General features: G+C 36.9%; 2 protein-coding genes across 2 annotated transcripts; both read right to left on the bottom strand.

Annotated features, from left to right (window-relative positions):
• Positions 1 to 2,871: 2,871 nt before the first annotated feature.
• On the bottom strand, positions 2,872 to 7,279 carry LOC117127095. Its single transcript, XM_033276364.1, has 4 exons — positions 4,163 to 7,279; positions 3,984 to 4,083; positions 3,506 to 3,889; positions 2,872 to 3,419 (listed from the first exon to the last, which is right to left on the bottom strand). Exons 1-4 carry the CDS (start codon positions 6,748 to 6,750, stop codon positions 3,150 to 3,152), a joined length of 3,342 nt encoding a protein of 1,113 aa, XP_033132255.1. The 5' UTR covers positions 6,751 to 7,279; the 3' UTR covers positions 2,872 to 3,149.
• Positions 7,280 to 7,349: 70 nt separating this feature from the next.
• LOC117127099 (protein PELOTA 1-like) lies at positions 7,350 to 11,150 on the bottom strand. Its single transcript, XM_033276385.1, has one exon. It carries the CDS (start codon positions 10,461 to 10,463, stop codon positions 9,204 to 9,206), a length of 1,260 nt encoding a protein of 419 aa, XP_033132276.1. The 5' UTR covers positions 10,464 to 11,150; the 3' UTR covers positions 7,350 to 9,203.
• Positions 11,151 to 17,176: the final 6,026 nt, after the last annotated feature.

Below are 17,176 nucleotides of genomic sequence, written 5' to 3'. Positions count from 1 at the left end.
GCCCCAATCCGTTCATCTTTGTCATGTAGCTCCTCGAGAATCATGGGATCGGCATACGGAGCTTGCGAAGAAGACGCCGGATACGAAGAAGCACGGCGGGCCAACCCAACTAAACGGCCTCCTTTCCTTTTAGGAACCGCCTACAAAAATATTTAAAGTTAGTAAATATAGACAAATTAGTAATCGACATTATAAAAAAATATATTAATAAAAAAAATTACCTTTTCAACCATCTCATTTATTTGCAATAGGGACAAGTTGGTTGAAGCTCCCGTAGAATCGCCGTCATCAGAGAGAGGCTGAGATTGAGTTGCTATTTCAGCTTCCACCAAATCAACGACACCTTTGATCACGGGATCCTGAATTTGACCTGTCTTCTTGTTAGTGTGAGCCACCTTAATGAGTTGGAGACGATCAACGGGATTACCGTCATTTTCTTCGATCTAAAAAACCGCCATTATTAGCCAAGGAATATATAAAATATTTATTTAAAAAATATAAAGATAAATAATTAAAAAAAACTTACAAGTTCATCTTCCTTAGTAGACATAGAGCAAGCGCCGAGGTTGTGCACATACATACCTTTCCCGCCACGATCGCTCTTCCGGTTCTTGGAGTTCCTAGAAGACGTCTCTGCAGTTTCTTCCTTCTCCCAATGAGCTATCAACTGCTCCCACACCGTCCCGTTGATGAACCGTGGCCTCTTGTTCTTCTGCCAAACTGTCTTCCACGCGTTTATCTGCTTCGTATAAGAGTCCATGGCTTTTTCGTTGAATTTCTTACGGACTGTTTCCGTGAGATCGGAGTGCCAGTTGAACTCTTGCTACAAAACAAACATAATTTAATAAGTAAATATATTTTAAAAAATGTAAATACTTTAAAAAAATGAAGAGTTTACCGCAAACTGACGAAACCACAACTCTCGTTCTTCGAAAGGAATCACACTCCACTTTGAATATCCAAAACGAAGCATGGAGTACATCATCTGGTTGATGCTCCTGCTAATGCCATTTTTCGACTTGGTGAACCTTTAAAAAAAATACAAGTTAGTTAACAAGTTAATTAATGGAAAAAAACATAATACTACAAATTAAAAAAAATACTAACCAAGTGCTATGTCCTCGTCGTGGGTTGGGATGGAGAACCGGGAGATGCTCTCGACCTGGTTGTTGAACCAATAGATCAACTGGCATGACCCCCGGATCCTGTTGAGCAGCAGCGGGAGGGGCAGCGGGAGCTGGAGCGGGAATATATGCGGGAACCGAGTTTTGTTCGTGAGACGATCCCGATGCACGGGAACTGCTCACCGAACTACGTCGAAGACGGGCTGCGGGGCGGGGTACATCCTCGGACCTAAAAAAAAATTAATTTATCAAAAATCTTTTCAAACCATTTCTATTTTTAATGTTTTCATTTATATATTTACAAAAGGTTTTATAAACGTTTAAAAAAAACAACTAAATTTTTTATTATACATGATTTATATATATATTGTATACAAAATTATAAATTTTTATAATTACAGAAACAACTAAATTTTTTAAAAAACGTTTTATTATACATAGTTTATTACTGGAAATTTGTAAAAAATTATTAAAATTTTAAAATTTTTTATTATACATGATTTATATATATATATATGTATACAAAATTATAAATTTTTATAATTATAGAAAAATGTTGTTAAATATTTTTAAAATTTTTAAAAAACGTTTTATTATACATAGTTTATTACTGGAAATTTGTAAAAAATTATTAAAATTTTAAAATTTTTTATTATACATGATTTATATATATATATGTATACAAAATTATAAATTTTTATAATTATAGAAAAATGTTGTTAAATATTTTTAAAATTTTTTAAAAACGTTTTATTATACATAGTTTATTATTGGAAACTTGAAAAACGTTTTTAAAAATCAAAAAACGTTTTAAAAACAGGAAAACGTTTTGAATTTTAACAAAAACACAAAATAATTCCAAAAAAAAACTTAAACAACAATCCAAACAACAATCCTAACTTATATATCCTAAACTATCCATTCAATCCTAAAATTTTCAATCAAACAACCTAAAATCCGAGATCTAACTTCCAAAACCCTAAAAAATTGGGATAAAACAAGGTTGGGATGATTCTTACATGATTTGGGGTTTGGGGAAGATGATTGGGGGCCGGAATGGGGGCCGCCGGTGATGGGGGCTCGAGAACGGCCGGAATCGCCGTGAAAGGGAGAGAAATCGCGGAGAGAATTGAGAGAGAGCCGGAGGCGGAAATAACGAAGAAGGAAGAAGATGAGTAATTATATTTAACAATTCCGACGGATACGGGTTCGTCAGTATTCCGTCGGTATCATTAAATATATATCAATTGGCGGTCCGCGAAAATTTCACGCGGTTTGGTTTTCCCGGGTAAATTACAATTCCGACGGAATTAAGTTCGTCAGTATATTCCGACGGAATACTGACGACTCATTCCGACGGAATACTGACGACTTAGTGTTTAAGGGTTGGTTACAAGTTTCTAAAAGCAAAATCCAAATCTTTGATAATATATATAGTATTTTCATAAAGATTTAACAGTAGAAATGTTTTGATAACACGAATTTATACAACAACATTTTTTGTAGTGTAAGATTAGATGAATGTGATTGTATAAGTATATGAGTGTTAAGATGAGATGTTATGAAAACATGTGATATGCATACATAAATATTTTTATGAATTGTTATATTTGAACGGTTGCGATCTAATACTATACTAAACACTTATTATGTATTATTTTCATAGTTTTGGCATATAAATTTATAGATTTTTATGTTGGAAATGTTTTAAAAACACATGTCCTCGGTAATTCGTCGCAATATACCGACGACATCCCGACGAACTAACAGAGTTCGTCGTAATGTCGTCGGTATGTTGCGACGAATTACCGAGGACTTTTTAAAAACACATGTCCTCGGTAATTCGTCGCACTGTACCGACGACATTCCGACGAACTCGGTTAGTTCGTCGGGATGTCGTCGGTATATTGCGACGAATTACCGAGGACATCTCCAGACTTTCATGAAACTCTTTATCGTCGCTATCTCGTCGGTATTTTGCGATGGATTTCCGACGGACCAAATGGAAAAAAAAAAAAAAAAAAACTAATCCGAATCTTCTGAATCTTCATCAAACTCCCCAACCTCAGCTTCTGGTTCCGAATGTACAACAGCATCAAGTCCAAACTCAGTCAAATCCTCAACGAGTTCAACATTTGCCAAATCTTCAACTGCCTGGGCGTTGCTGGTAGACTCTGGTTGCAATGGTTCATCATCATCAGAAGTTCCATCCACTCGTCCTCTTGGGTTGATTTGCGTTACAGTGACCCATGGATCATCTCTGTACGTCACCCGAGGGTAACTGATGTAACATACCTATACATATCAATTATACAAATATTAGTAAAATATATAGCATTAATTAATTGTATTGGAAAAAAATTATGAATAGATTGACATACCTGATCAGCTTGCGAACCAAGAATGAAGGGATCATAGTATTGAAGTTTCCGCCGCGAATGAACTGATGTAACACCAAACGCATCAATCTTCACTCCTCTATCTGGGGTGGTGTCATACCAATCACAATAGAATACTACACAACGCAATCCAACCATTCCAGGAAATTGGATTTCCAATATTTCTTTTATGTTGCCGTAGTAGACATCGTCACCGGAAGAAGATGAAACACCAGCATCATATGTTGTCTTAGAATGACCTTTCCTTGTGAATGCATATCCTCGCGTACAAAATTTTGGATATGATTTGACCACATAGTTTGGTCCCTGCACAAATTCGCGTATCCAATCATCGAACACAAAACCTCTGGCCAAACCATCATTCACCTACAAATTAAAAACATATATGAGTGAAAAGTTAATTAGTTTATATTAAATTTAAACTACTCATTTGCATAGGGTAATATGATATATGACTCACATAACTACGAAGCCACACAGCAAATCCGTTATCTCTAAGTTGTTGAAGCTCATCTTCTGTTGCATGCCTGTGAGTCATACGCAACTCCGCCATATATACACTATATACAAAAATATTATCAATATGAAATAAATTTATTGAATATTAATCTAACAATGTAAATGAAAAAATATTTTTACCTCTCATATTGTAGAACATCTTCACAGTTGGTGAGCAAATATGTTTGCAAATGAGCGTGCTCAGTGTCCGTAAGTCTGCGCTTCGTGAATTTTCCGCTAAGTCGTCCTATTTCCTTGAACATGCTTGGGACAGTAACATGATATGTTGCTCTCTCCCCTCTGTCATCATGCCGAGCAGGTCTTCGGTGTTTTGTATGCACTTCTGGTGGAAAATAATTTTCAGCAAAGATTGCAGTTTCTTCATTGATCACCTGTGCCACTATAGATCCTTCCACCCTGCTTTGATTTTTGACCATCTTCTTCAGATGATGCATATAACGCTCAAAAATATACATCCATCTGTACTGCACAGGACCACCAAGTTCCAATTCTCTTGCGAGATGAATAGCAAGATGTTCCATTACATCAAAGAATGATGGAGGAAATATCTTCTCAAGGTTGCACATGCTGACTGGTGCGTTTGTCTTCAAATTATTAATACCCTCTTCAGTCACTACTCTGCTGCATAAGTCGCGGAAGAAAACACTTATCCCTGCAATTGCTTCATGAACATTACGTGGCAATAATGCTGAAAAAGCAAACGGGAGGAGGCGCTGCATAATTACATGACAATCATGACTCTTCAAGCCACTAAACTTTCCTTCGCTTCTATCAACGCAGTTCCCCAAATTTGATGCATATCCGTCAGGAAATTTCACTTTATCTGTAATCCAATCAAAGAACTCTTCTTTTCTAGCACCATCCAGCCGATAAATGGGAAAAGGGGCCGTACCGTTCTCATCAACGTGAAGTTCAGAACGATCACAGATATCGACTAAATCCAACCTTGACTTCAAATTATCCTTCGTTTTACCTTGGATGTTAAGGACTGTGTTCATCAGATTGTCGAAGAAGTTCTTCTCAATATGCATGACATCTAAATTATGCCGCAATAGATGAGTCTTCCAATATGGCAGATCCCAGAAAATACTCTTTTTGTGCCAGTTATGTAGCTCTCCAACCGCACTGACTCGAATGTTTTCATGTCCACCTACATCTGGCGTCCTTTCTGCATCAAAATCCCTAAACTGCTTCAACAAATTTTCCCCACTAACTTCCTCAGGTGGACCATCAAACACCTGCTTGTTCTTCGTAAACGAAGTCTTACTCCTGCGGTATGGATGATCAGGTGGAAGAAATCGTCTGTGACAGTCAAACCAACACGTTTTCCTTCCGTTCTTTAGTTGGAAAGCATCGGTGTCATCTTGACAATATGGACATGATAGCCTCCCATGTGTTGTCCATCCAGATAACATACCATATGCTGGAAAGTCACTTATTGTCCACATAAGTACTGCCCGCATCTGAAAGTTTTCTTTGCACGAAACATCGTATGTCTCAAAACCATGCGCCCATAGTTGTTGCAACTCATATATCAGTGGTTGAAGAAACACATCTAGTGATCTTTTAGGATGATCTGGACCGGGGACGAGAATTGAGAGAAACAAAAACTCTCGTCGCATGCACAAGCTCGGCGGTAAGTTGTACGGGGTCACGATAACTGGCCATAGAGAATACTGTCTTCCATGCTTTCCAAACGGGCTGAAACCATCAGTAGATAATCCAAGATAAACATTTCTTCTCTCTTCCGCAAATTCTGGATATGTTGACTGGAAATGTTTCCAAGCCTTCGCATCTGAAGGATGTCTAATCTCACCATTTGTGGAATGCTCTGCATGCCATCTCATTGCTTTTGCTGTGCGCTCACACTGATACAACCTCTTCAATCTTTCCGTCAAAGGCAAATACCACATTCTTTTGAACGGGATCGGAACTCTTCCCCTCGTCTCCTGATAACGAGGTTTCCCACAAAATTTGCATACATTTCGTGTCTCATCCGCTCTCCAGTAGATCATGCAGTTGTCAATACATACATCTATCACTTCGTACGGTAGTTGAAGACCGGCTACAAGTTTCTGAACCTCGTAGTATGAACCCGGTGCAAGGTTATCCTCAGGTAGAATACCTTTGACAAAATCAGTAATCGCATCCATGCATTCTTCAGCCAAATTATAGTCTGTCTTAATACCCATTAATCTAGTTGCAGATGATAAGACTGAATGACCATCTCTACAATTTTGATACAAAGGTTGTTTTCCTGCATCTAACATATCAAAAAATCTCCTAGATTCGGGATTTGGTTCTTCCCCTCTATAATGATCATGTACCATCTGCTCAGTACCTACACCATAATCTATATCCGTTCTAGGTTCTTCTAACCTAATATCAGGCTGAAGTTCACTAACAGGCTGAGGTTCGCTAGTACTACCATATTCATAACCAGTTTCCCCATGAAGGTACCAAACTTTATAATTACGTGAAAACCCTTTCATATACAAATGAGTCCAAACATCAAATTCTTTTATAACCTTATTATTATTGCAAGTAGAGCAGGGACATCTTAACATACCACTTTTTGCATCCGGTTGCTGTTGAACAAGCCTCATGAATTCTCCAATTCCTTGAACGTATTCTTCCGTAAGCAAATTAGTGTTGGGATCCAAATGAGGTTTATCCATCCACGAACGATAATAAGCTCCTGAAGACATGATTTTCACGGAATTGTTATGACTAAAGAGAAAGAAGAGAGAATGAGGTGTGAATGAGATGAATGAGGAGGGGTTGCATTTATAGGAAATTGCTTACGGATATCCGACGACTTTCCGACGGAATACCGACAGATATTAAGCATTCCGTCGGAATTCCGTCAGTATTTTCCAATCTCGAACGGCTATAAAACGGTCATATTTATTTGTCGGCAACGGTCACTTGGTTCGTCGGAAATTCGTCGGAAAATACCGACGGAATACCGACGACCGTAACGGTTATATCTTTTCATCGGCATATCGTCGGAAATTTGACGGAATATTCCGACGACTTTTCGACGACTACAACGGTTATATTGTTTATCGGAATATCGTCGAAAAGTCGTCGGAATATTCCGACGACCCATGTTTTCTCGGAAATTCGTCGGAATTAGCCGACGGAATTCCGACGACTTCAGATTTTTTGTTTTCGTCGGAAATCGGTCAGAATTCCGTCCAAAGTGTCCGACGGCTGTGTCGTCCGTCGGAATCTCCGTCGGAATTCGGCGTGTTTTCTCGTCCTCTCTCGGTTATATCCCTAACCCGAGGTACAATTAGAATCGAGGAAGAAGAACAAGTCTGTGAGTCTAGATACACTAAGACATATGTTCAGTGCTATAGTTATTATACGATAATTTCTAGTTGTTCCTCGTAGAGCAGGTCCTAAATTTTGGAGACCATATTCAAAATTATATATTCGGTTACTGTATTTCTTACTTAGACTTGGTGTTTTTATTTCAATAATAGTTAAGTTCACCCATTTACTAAACTCAGTTACCTTCAACACTTCCTTTTAATTGTGGTTTGGTCTAATTCCAAACTCTTTGTACTTTGCTTTAAACCATTCATGGTGAACCTTTCTTTGTACTTTATTATACGTCTATATGCATCTCTCTTGATACAATATAACCGCTTCAAAATATGTTACTTTTGTTTATGGGTTTGTCTACAAGTTTCCATGTTATAGTCCTATCTATCATCTGAACTTCTTCACTTATAGCATTACTCCTTGTGATACGATCCTGGTCAGCTCGATTAGTTCCAAACTGCATGGAGTCCAGTGAAAGGATTAGCTAAGCTAAAAGGACGGTTTCAAAGTCTTATTGGGATGATCATGAGGTTCCGGACCGAGATAGAGAAATGAATCTTGATACGGCTTGGAAACGACTTGAACAAGAAAGCTGCCAACCAATTGGACGAGTTTGAGAGGACGAGCTGATTGAATCATCGACGGTGAACTGGACGAACTTGCGCATGGAGATAAAGGTGCAACCAACGGGACGTAAACAGAGAGGAGATGAGGAGCAACATGTTTGAGCTCAGTCTGACCTATGGATATCAGTTTCCTCGTGCAAGCGGGCTTGAGGAACAAACCAATCAAGTCAAGAAGGTGCCGGATCAGACTAGAATTGAAGATGGACAAAACAAGATTCTTTCGGCCCAAAAAGAGGATAATCTCGTTCTACTTATTTCCTTGGTTGGACCAACAATATGTGCATGTCTCAATGCTTATCAGGAAGAATTTCAACACTTTGTTCAAGTTATGGACGAGCGCCTAGGAAGAATTTGGCTGAAAAAGACCTTATCGGTCCATGAAGATAAATGATCGACCACCATGGCCCATCCATAGTCTAACCACGTCCTTAAGTGTATTAGACTTTATTTTTGATGTATTTGGGTTCTATTTGATGTAGATTTAGTTGGTTTTGGTTTTGGAGTTTTTTTTTTGTAATAGAATTTGGACTTTCTAAACCCATTATGAGTCGGTTGGTGCTCTTAAACCAATTAGCAATAGGAAAATAAAAGTAAAAACAGTTCTAAGACATTAGATTTATTTTAAGAGGCAAATGGGTCTCTTACATTATATTCTAAGACAAAGTCCAATACCATCCACCACTTATTTGTAGGTTTCCGTTTATCCTATTCTTTTTTGGTTTTAGTGTTTAAATTTTTTAATATGACAAAAATCTGATTAAACTGACCTACACCAAACTGAAATAAGGAATATAGTTTGATTTTAGTTATAAACGTTATTTCCAGTAACCATTATACTTATATGATTTAGTTAAATACAGTATTATAAAGTGGTGTATCTATATGTAAACTAGATAATTTTCAAAATATTTTTTTCAACAATATCGTGCGAGCGAAACCAAAACATAGTTATATATCATGGAGATTGTATCAAGTAAACAAATCTTTTGAATCTCTAAGCACTGTTCGTCCACAAAATGAGAAAACATTTGGAACTCAAGAACTGAATGAATCAAATTCAAATCAATTTAAGCCATAACAGAAACGGTTTCAATATAATATCTAATTTTGTAAAACAGAATTAAAAAAAATTCGAGCTAGATCAAACTCCCTTATTCTAGTACTATAACTAGGCCTATTGTTTTCTAAAATCGAGAATATCGTTACATCTCAACGTCATCGAGACCTGGTAAAGGGAACCTGAGAAGAGCTGCAATTCCAGTATGCATTTCCAGTTGTTCACCTGAAACATGCATCGAAGAAAATATAAAAGCCTCTCCTCCTAATTTTTTCACCGACTCCACAAAATCCACATACTTCTTCCTTTCTTTCACGTCAGAATTTTTGAACAGCTCATCTGTAATGAGAAGTGTTTGGATTGCCTTTTGTTCATGAGCAAACTCCACTTGCTTCGGTCCGTAGCATGCCCGATATGGATCCTTTTCGAACATGGTGAAGAAATCCCTGAGAGCGTTCACCTCTTTCGATGCTTTTGTATCTTGGATCATCTTCATCACTTTGGGGTCACTCAGAACCTCTCCAAGGCTATGCCTATATCCGGAGTTTGCATGCACCAGAAGTATACGTGATTTGTTCTCAGTAATAGGTTTCAACTGTCTTCTCTCTGCTTCCAACAACAAGTGGCGATGAAACTGATCCTTTGTAAAGCCAGGACTTGCGATCACTACACACCGAACGACATTGAAGTCAACGTGTTTCACAAAGGCACGCACAACGTTCTCAAAGAATTTCTTCAACGCAGCCTCGTAACCAGCATGCTTACGATTAGGAATTGATGTTTCTATTGGTGCACCCACACTTTTGCCGACAAGGAAGATTTGTGCATGTCCTTCTTGCATTAGAACTACAGCTAAATCAGAACTGGAATTATGATGTTTTGCCTGGTTGAGTGTATCAATAGCCATTGAGTCCCATATTTTTTTCCTCAATAGGAAACGTCGTTTCAGCACGAGCTCCAAACTATGGTATGCACCAAGCGGTACGTGCTCGTTCTCAAGGATATTCGTCCCAAGTATGCGCAAAACACCACCGTCTTTGTCATAGTTTACCTCCTCAACTTGTACTTCTAGCTTCAGTGTCAGACGTTCAGACACTAGAGGTTTAGAGTCGTCAAGCTCAGCGTCTAAACGATTTTTAGAGTCACCACGTTTTTTAGAGCCTACAGGTTTTTTGGAGTCAACACGTTGATCAGAGTCAGAGTCTTCACGTTTAGAGTCAACACGTTCAGAGTCTACACGTTTAGAATTTCCTCTCTCTCTCAGAACCTTTCTCGATGTGACAGCCATTACACTATCGCCGGGGGCAATCAAGTTATAAGTAAACCAGAGATCATCCGAGTCCTCTGCCATCAGTTTAGCGCTTCCTGGTCCATCACGAACAAAATCCCTGCGGAGGATTCTCATATTTCAAGCTTTTTTTTTTCAAAACCAAGGAGCCTCGAGTGAAACTTTTGTTTTTGTAAAAGCAAATTATAATCTCTTTATATAGAGAGCATTCTTTAGGTTTTTTTTTTCCTGCTCCTGCTCAGTTTTGGTGTTTTCCTTCTCCGGCTTAGTTTGGTCAAAGAAAAAGGAAATTCCGTTTTCACTTTTTGTTTTCATTGGATAAATATTTCAATTTTTTTTTGTTTTCAAATAAAAACATGTAAAGTACAAAAAATTAAACGGTTCATAATAACCATAATCCCATCCAGTCTTCTATCCCACTTCAAACCCGGTTCAAAAATCTGTCCCAAATCAAAATTTTACAATTGAATTTATTATTTATTTTCTATACATTTTCCAATAAATATCAACCAATAGTATTCAACCAATTCAAATATTTTCAATTAATGTTTCTTAAAAGTATACAACTTTTTAACATTATTTACTAAAAGTATCTTAAAATTTTAGAAAATCTATCATTTTGGAACAAAAAATAAATGTAGAAAATCCTACTTTTAGGAACAGAGGGAGTATTTATCATTTTTATTTATATGTGAATTTTTGTATATTAAATTATATATAACAAATTTTAAATTTTGAATTTTTTTTTATATTTTTAGTTTGATGTAAGTATTTCTATTATATGTAACACAATTAACTAACAAAATATGAAGAATCAAGTACGAGATTTTAGAGTTATGTAAAAAAAAATATAATTATGTATAGAACATAAATTATCTTAGTTTAAAAGATCGGAATCTCATCTCGAATAAATTCAAGAAAAGAAAAAGTACTCCAATAACCTATTTAAAATATAAAACCCCCTTTTCAAAAAAAAAGCGTACTTAATAATATTTTTTTACGTGTAATAGTTGAAAACTGACAATTGAATATCGATCTAGAATATTATTTTAATATATTTAATGGTAAAATGTTAATTGTAATAAACAAATTTTGAATTTTGTAATATTATATGAATTAGAAGTCTTTAAAATCTAAAATCTATTTTATTAACATAATATATTTTTTATTCATTAATTATTTTGACGTTACAAAATATTTGCTTTAGTTTTATTTGTATATTAATTTTTTAATAATTTAATTTCTTTTTAAGTAATTTTAAAATCATCAAGAATGTAATATATTTAAAATTATTTATTTAAATATATCCAAATATGATGTCTCTTTTTTATGTGTGTTTGCTTCTCTAATTTTACTTGTTTTAGTTAAGTATCACTACAAGAAAACGTATCAGTAACAACGAAAATTTACGACGAAAATATTTCCTCGTAAATTTGCAAGGTGTTTACAACGCAATTACGACGAGACCAAAATTTGTCGTAAACTCCATGGAACTTTACGACGAAACTGTTTCATCGTAAAGTCCAGGTAAGTTTACGACGAAAGTACGTGGAAAGCGAAAATAGTCGTAAACGTTACATTGACATTACAACGAATCATGTTACCGTTATATTTAGGTGAAAACGTGACTTCAATGTGCTTTAACTTACCTAAACTCGTTGTAAAGTCGTTATAAATATTATGTTAAAACCTTGTAAAATCCATGTAAAACATTTCTTGTAAAATCGTTGTTATATTTCAACTATCCAACTCGAAAATTTCTCTATATATATGTCATTTCGCAAAACTCTCTTCCTCACAACACACAACTCTCTTCCTCACAACACACAAACGAAAAAAAAATCAGCAAAAAAAAAATTTCAAAAAAAAATGGTCGGTGGCGGTAGTATTTACGAGTTACAGAGTTGGATGTATTTGCACAAAGATTCCGACGGGAGGGTGACGAACGCATTTCTGAACGGGCTAGAGACATTTATGCACCAGGCGGGCTGTACACCGATCACACATGAAAGCGGTAAGATGTTCTGCCCCTGTCGAAAATGCAAGAATTCAAAATTTGCACGTAGTGAAACTGTATGGAATCATTTAGTAAACGGAGGATTTACACCACAGTACTACATTTGGTATCAACATGGAGAGGGTTATGGGGGAAATGAAGCTAGTAGTAGTAATAATAATTTTGAGGATGCTCATCATAATGAAGAACCGAATCATGTGCATAATGAATATAATTATCATCAAGAGGAGCAGATGGTAGATCATGATAGGGTTCAAGATATGATTAGTGATGCATTTTTAGAAACAACTACAACAATAGCTGATGGAACTGGAAATGTAGAAGAACCTAATTTAGATGTAAAAAGGTTTTATGAAATGCTAGATGCTGTAAATCAACCAATCTACACTGGTTGTAGAGAAGGTCTCTCTAAATTGTCTCTAGCAGCTAGGATGATGAATATTAAAACGGATCATAATTTACCTGAGAATTGCATGGATGCATGGGCGGAGTTGTTTAAAGAGTATTTGCCAGAAGACAACGTGTCTGCTGAATCTTATTATGAGATTCAAAAATTGGTTTATAGTCTTGGGTTACCTTCGGAGATGATTAATGTTTGCATCGACAACTGCATGATCTACTGGAAGGAAGATGACAAGTTAGAAGAGTGTCGATTCTGCAAAAAACCACGATTCAAACCGCAAGGCCGTGGGAGGAATAGGGTACCGTACAAAAAGATGTGGTACCTACCAATTACAGACAGATTTAAAAGATTATATCAATCTGAGAGGACTGTTGCGTCGATGAGGTGGCATGCTGAACATGTCCAGAGAGATGGTGAGGTTGCACATCCATCAGACGCAAGAGCGTGGAAACATTTCAACAAGGTACACGCAGATTTTGCTACAAATATTTTGAATGTCTATTTTGGGTTATGCGCCGATGGATTTAGTCCATTTGGAATGTCTGGTAGACAATATTTTTTGTGGCCGGTCATTCTTACGCCGTACAATTTACCGCCGGATATGTGCATGGAACAATAATTTCTATTTTTGACCATATTAATCCCTGGGTCGAAGCATCCAAAACGGTCTCTTGATGTTTTTCTTCAACCGTTGATAGAAGAGCTAAAGCAATTGTGGTCAGAAGGGTTGAGGACGTACGATTGTTCCTTGAAAAACAATTTTACGATGCGAGCACTTCTGCTGTGGACGATAAGTGATTTCCCTGCTTATGGGATGTTGTCTGGCTGGACAACACATGGAAGATTATCTTGTCCGTATTGTCTTGGATCGACGGATGCTTTTCAACAGAAGAATGGTAGAAAGAGTTGTTGGTTTGATTGTCATTGTCGCTTTCTTCCACTTGCCCATCCGTACAGAAGAAATAAGACATTGTTTCGGCACAAAAAAATTGTCAGAGACAGTCCTCGTCCATATCTCACCGGCCAGCAGATCGAAGCGGACATTGATTATTACGGAGCTTAGGTAACATTTAAGGTTGGAGGAAATTGGCATGTTCCTGGAAATATGCCTGATGGGTATGGTGTCTCTCACAATTGGCATAAGAAGAGTATATTTTGGGAGCTACCCTATTGGAAGGATCTTCTCTTACGCCACAATCTGGATGTCATGCATATTGAGAAGAACTTTTCGTAAAACATCATGAATACATTACTTAACGTCCCTGGGAAAACAAAAGATAATAAAAAGTCAAGGATGGACTTACCTGATATTTGCTCAAGAAGTGAGTTACATATCAAGAGCAATGGAAACGTTATTGTTCTCATCTTTCGGTTGTCATCAGAAGCCAAAACAACCTTGTTTGACTGATTGCATCGGAAGTTAAGTTTCTTGATCGTTATGTTTCAAATCTGTCAAGATGTGTTGAACGAGGTCAAAAGTTCTCCGGAATGAAGAGTCATGATTGTCATCTGTTTATGCAATGACTGCTTCCATTTGCTTTTGCCGAGCTCCTTCCAGCAAATGTCCATGAAGCACTTGCAGGAAATTATAAATTTATAATATATATACATATGTTATGAAATGTTATTAATTTGATTGCTTTTGCAATATACAGTCATCGGAGCATTTTTCAGAGATCTTAGCATACGTACGTTCAAGGAAGAAGTCATCGAACAACTTCATCAGAACATTCTGATCATATTGTGCAACCTGGAGAAGATATTTCCTCCTTAAATTTTTGACGTCATGGAGCATCTAGTTGTCCACCTACCGTATGAAGCATTGCTTCGTGGACCTGTTCACAACGGATGCATGTATCCGTATGAGCGACAGATGAAACATTTGAAGGGGAAAGCAAGAAATCTTGCAAAGGTAGAAGGTTCAATAGTTGTGGGGAGTTTGACACCCGAAACATCTAACTTCAAATCATACTACTTTGCTCCAACTGTTCGTACGAGAAAAAAAGTTCCTAGAAGATATGATGATGGTGGAGTACCGACATCATATCCAATTGATGGTGTTCCTGACATTTTCTGCGAAATTAGACGGTTTGGTGGTAAAACGAAAGAAGTATGGTGGTCATGTGAAGAGGATAAACATAGTGCTCACACTTATATTCTGCTCAACTGCGAGGATGCAATGACCCGTTACTTTAAAAGGTAAATATTTTTGTGAATGTTAATTATATGTATTGAAGTTAATTATGTATGACGATTATTTGTTTAATTTGCAGCATGTTTGTATCTCAAGTTGAAGAAGCAATACCAGAAATATCTGCGACTGATGTGGACACACGTAAAGATAAGCACTTTGTCAAGTGGTTAAAATCACAGGTACGTAATATATCTCATACATTGATTAATTAAGTAAGTGTTTTGATACTTTAATATTAATTATGAAAATCTGCTTTTTGTAGGTTGATTATGACGACCCATATTATCCCGTATGGTTTCACGAATTGGTTCAAGGTCCAGTTGCAAAGGTCACCACATCACCTATGTATTTCACACGAGGATTTACCTTTCACACATACGAGTATGGGAGACATCGGGCAACGAGTAACTATGGAATATGTGTGAAAGGTGAAACAGACTTTTAAGGGATATTGCAGGAGATTATTGAAGTGGAATTTCCAGGGTTATTGAAGCTAAAATGCATCCTCTTCAAATGTGAATGGTTCGATCCTGTTGTGAACCGAGGGATTCGGTATAACAAATTTGGTGTTGTGGATGTCGATTATGGGAAAAGATACAACAAATTTGAGCCTTTCATTTTAGCTTCACAAGCCGAGCAAGTTAGCTTCCTTCCTTATCTTCGGCTTCGAACTTCCGGGATAAACTCGGTAGCTGCTATCAAAATTACACCTCGTGGATGCATTATCGCTGGAGAAAAACCACCCTTGCAAGAAGAAGACGCTATCACTGAAGTTGAGGTACCAGAACAACCAACTGATGAAATCCTTTTGATCGACCCGCCAAACTTTCAATATGAAGATATTCCCGAAGATGCGACAGATGAAGCACGTAAAGACGAGTTCGAGAGAAGCGACGATGATGATTGTAATGATAGTGATGAGAACGAAAACGATTTAGAGTGATGTAATATTGATGAGAAAGAAAACGATTTAGAGTGATGTAATATATGTAACAAATGTTGTATTTCTCTATTGTAACGTATGTTTAAAGAAATATTATTTTTTTACCATCTTAATGTATGTGTAACAAATGTTGTTTTATATAATTTTTCATCTTTAATTTTTAAATTTTTATTTGGAGTTTTAGGGTTTAAGTTGGAGAAAGAGTAAGAAGTAGTAAAGAATAAGATATGATGTTAGATGATATGTGACTTTGGGGTTTAGGGATTTCATTCTCGGTGTTTAGGGTTAAGCGTCGTAAAATCCTTGTAAAAATAACACGGGCGTGGTAATTTTGTCGTAAATGAAAAAAGACGGATCTGGTAAATTCGTCGTAAATGAGAAAACGCGGGCCTGGTAAATTCGTCGTAAATGGAAAACCCTGGTAAACCTATTCAACGTAATTTTGTCGTAAACCGAAAAACACGGGCCTGGTAATTTCGTCGTAAATCGGAAAACACGGACCTGGTAGCTTCGTCGTAAATGGAAAAACGCGGGCCTGGTAAATTCGTCGTAATATTACGTCGCGTTTACGATGAATCGTTATCTATATAATGAGACGCCGAGAGCGAGGCTACCTCGTTCATTCCTCCCAAACTCCTTTGCTCTCCCTCTAAGGTAAACTCTCTTCTCTTTTTTTTTTTTTAAAGATAGTTTATGTGATTAATTAGTTAGGTAATTAGTTTAGGTTAGGTAATTAGTTTAGGTGATTAGTTAGGTGACGGAATACTAGTTTAGGTGATTAGTTAGGTAACGGAATAATTTTTTAATTATGTCGTAATTGATTTAATTTTTTTTATTTTTTTTAGATGGCTCCTAGGAGGAAATCAGCAGCACCTACTTATGTCCAGTTGTTTGGTGATGGTTCCGGTACATCTTCTTCCGGTCCATCATCTTCCGATGCAGTTCCAGACTCTCAGCCTTCTCAGTGAGTTGCTTGGAGTCCTCCTCCTCCACCGCATATGCCTCCACCTCCTCTTCCAGCAGCTGCACCTCAGCATGTCCCAGAAGGTGCAGTTCATCCGGATTTGCGTGTGCCTTCATATGCCCCATTCGCGAGATATACGGTGGAGGATTTGCTTGCCCAGCCTGGTCGGGAGGGTTTGGATGTTCTAGACCCCGATAGACCCCGAGGAACGTATTGGTAAGTTATTAATTTTTATTACATTAAAATTTAAATTATTTTTATTTTCTAACGGTTATATTTTTTTTTTCAGGTTTGGGGCTAACAACTGTG

Source organism: Brassica rapa, chromosome A08 (genome assembly GCF_000309985.2).
Source record: "Brassica rapa cultivar Chiifu-401-42 chromosome A08, CAAS_Brap_v3.01, whole genome shotgun sequence".
NCBI classification, from domain to species: domain Eukaryota; kingdom Viridiplantae; phylum Streptophyta; class Magnoliopsida; order Brassicales; family Brassicaceae; genus Brassica; species Brassica rapa.
The sequence above is the reverse complement of the archived record's forward strand: the minus strand, read 5'-3'. Positions and strand labels throughout refer to the sequence as shown.